Below are 771 nucleotides of genomic sequence, written 5' to 3' on the forward strand. Positions count from 1 at the left end.
AAAGGGGCGGGGCGCTCGCTGTCAATCAAGAACCGGCGACATCCTATTACGTCAAAGCCGTAATAAAACACCCACCCGTGGCACCTACAAGTTAATGTGAGTGACGAGCGAGCAGCTGCTGAGAGAAATATACGTTGTGCTGAACAGCGAAACACTACAAAAAAGTTTATTTTTCCTTAACAACAAAAAGGACAGTTCACAAAAGTGACCTCCGATTTCTTCGGGGTTTCCAGTTTCTCCAAACGCAAGAAGAGAGCTGCAATGGATGTGAGCGCTGAAGCCAAGCGGATCATCGCTCTGTCCCTCACTAAGCTCTATGGTTTACGCTCCCAGCGCGGCGGGTTCGGGCTCCAGCGGAGCCTGCTGCTGTCGCTGGTAATGAAGTCCGCCCGGAACATTTACCACAATTCTCGTGTGATCATCGAAAGCCAAGCGTCCGGTCCCCGGTGTGTAGAGGAACTGACGGAGGAACCCAAAGCCGAGACCCCTGCGGCTCCGTGCCCCCCTGCGGAGGGCGAGTGGAAGCCTCGGCTCTCCAGATGCGAGAAAAGCAAAGAGAACAAGGAGAACCAGGGACCGTCCCGACTGGACCGTCAGTCGCGGAAGCGCAGAAGCAAAACGGCCGGCGAGCCAGACTTCCTGCCCAGCAAAAGGGCTAGGATGGAGACTGGGGAGGAGGGCAAGACCGTGTCATTTATGAGCGGCGGCGTGAACTGGTGTCGAGCTGGATTGACTTCCGTGCCCCTGTCCCATGCCATTGCGGCTTTCTGA

At 55.8% G+C, this 771-nt stretch overlaps 1 protein-coding gene across 1 annotated transcript; it reads left to right on the forward strand.

Moving 5' to 3' along the window:
* Positions 1–261: 261 nt before the first annotated feature.
* ier2b (immediate early response 2b) lies at positions 262–771 on the forward strand. Its single transcript, XM_072712784.1, has one exon. The coding sequence runs from the start codon at positions 262–264 to the stop codon at positions 769–771; it is 510 nt and encodes a 169-aa protein (XP_072568885.1).

This window comes from Paramormyrops kingsleyae, chromosome 5 (assembly GCF_048594095.1).
Source record: "Paramormyrops kingsleyae isolate MSU_618 chromosome 5, PKINGS_0.4, whole genome shotgun sequence".
NCBI lineage: Eukaryota > Metazoa > Chordata > Actinopteri > Osteoglossiformes > Mormyridae > Paramormyrops > Paramormyrops kingsleyae.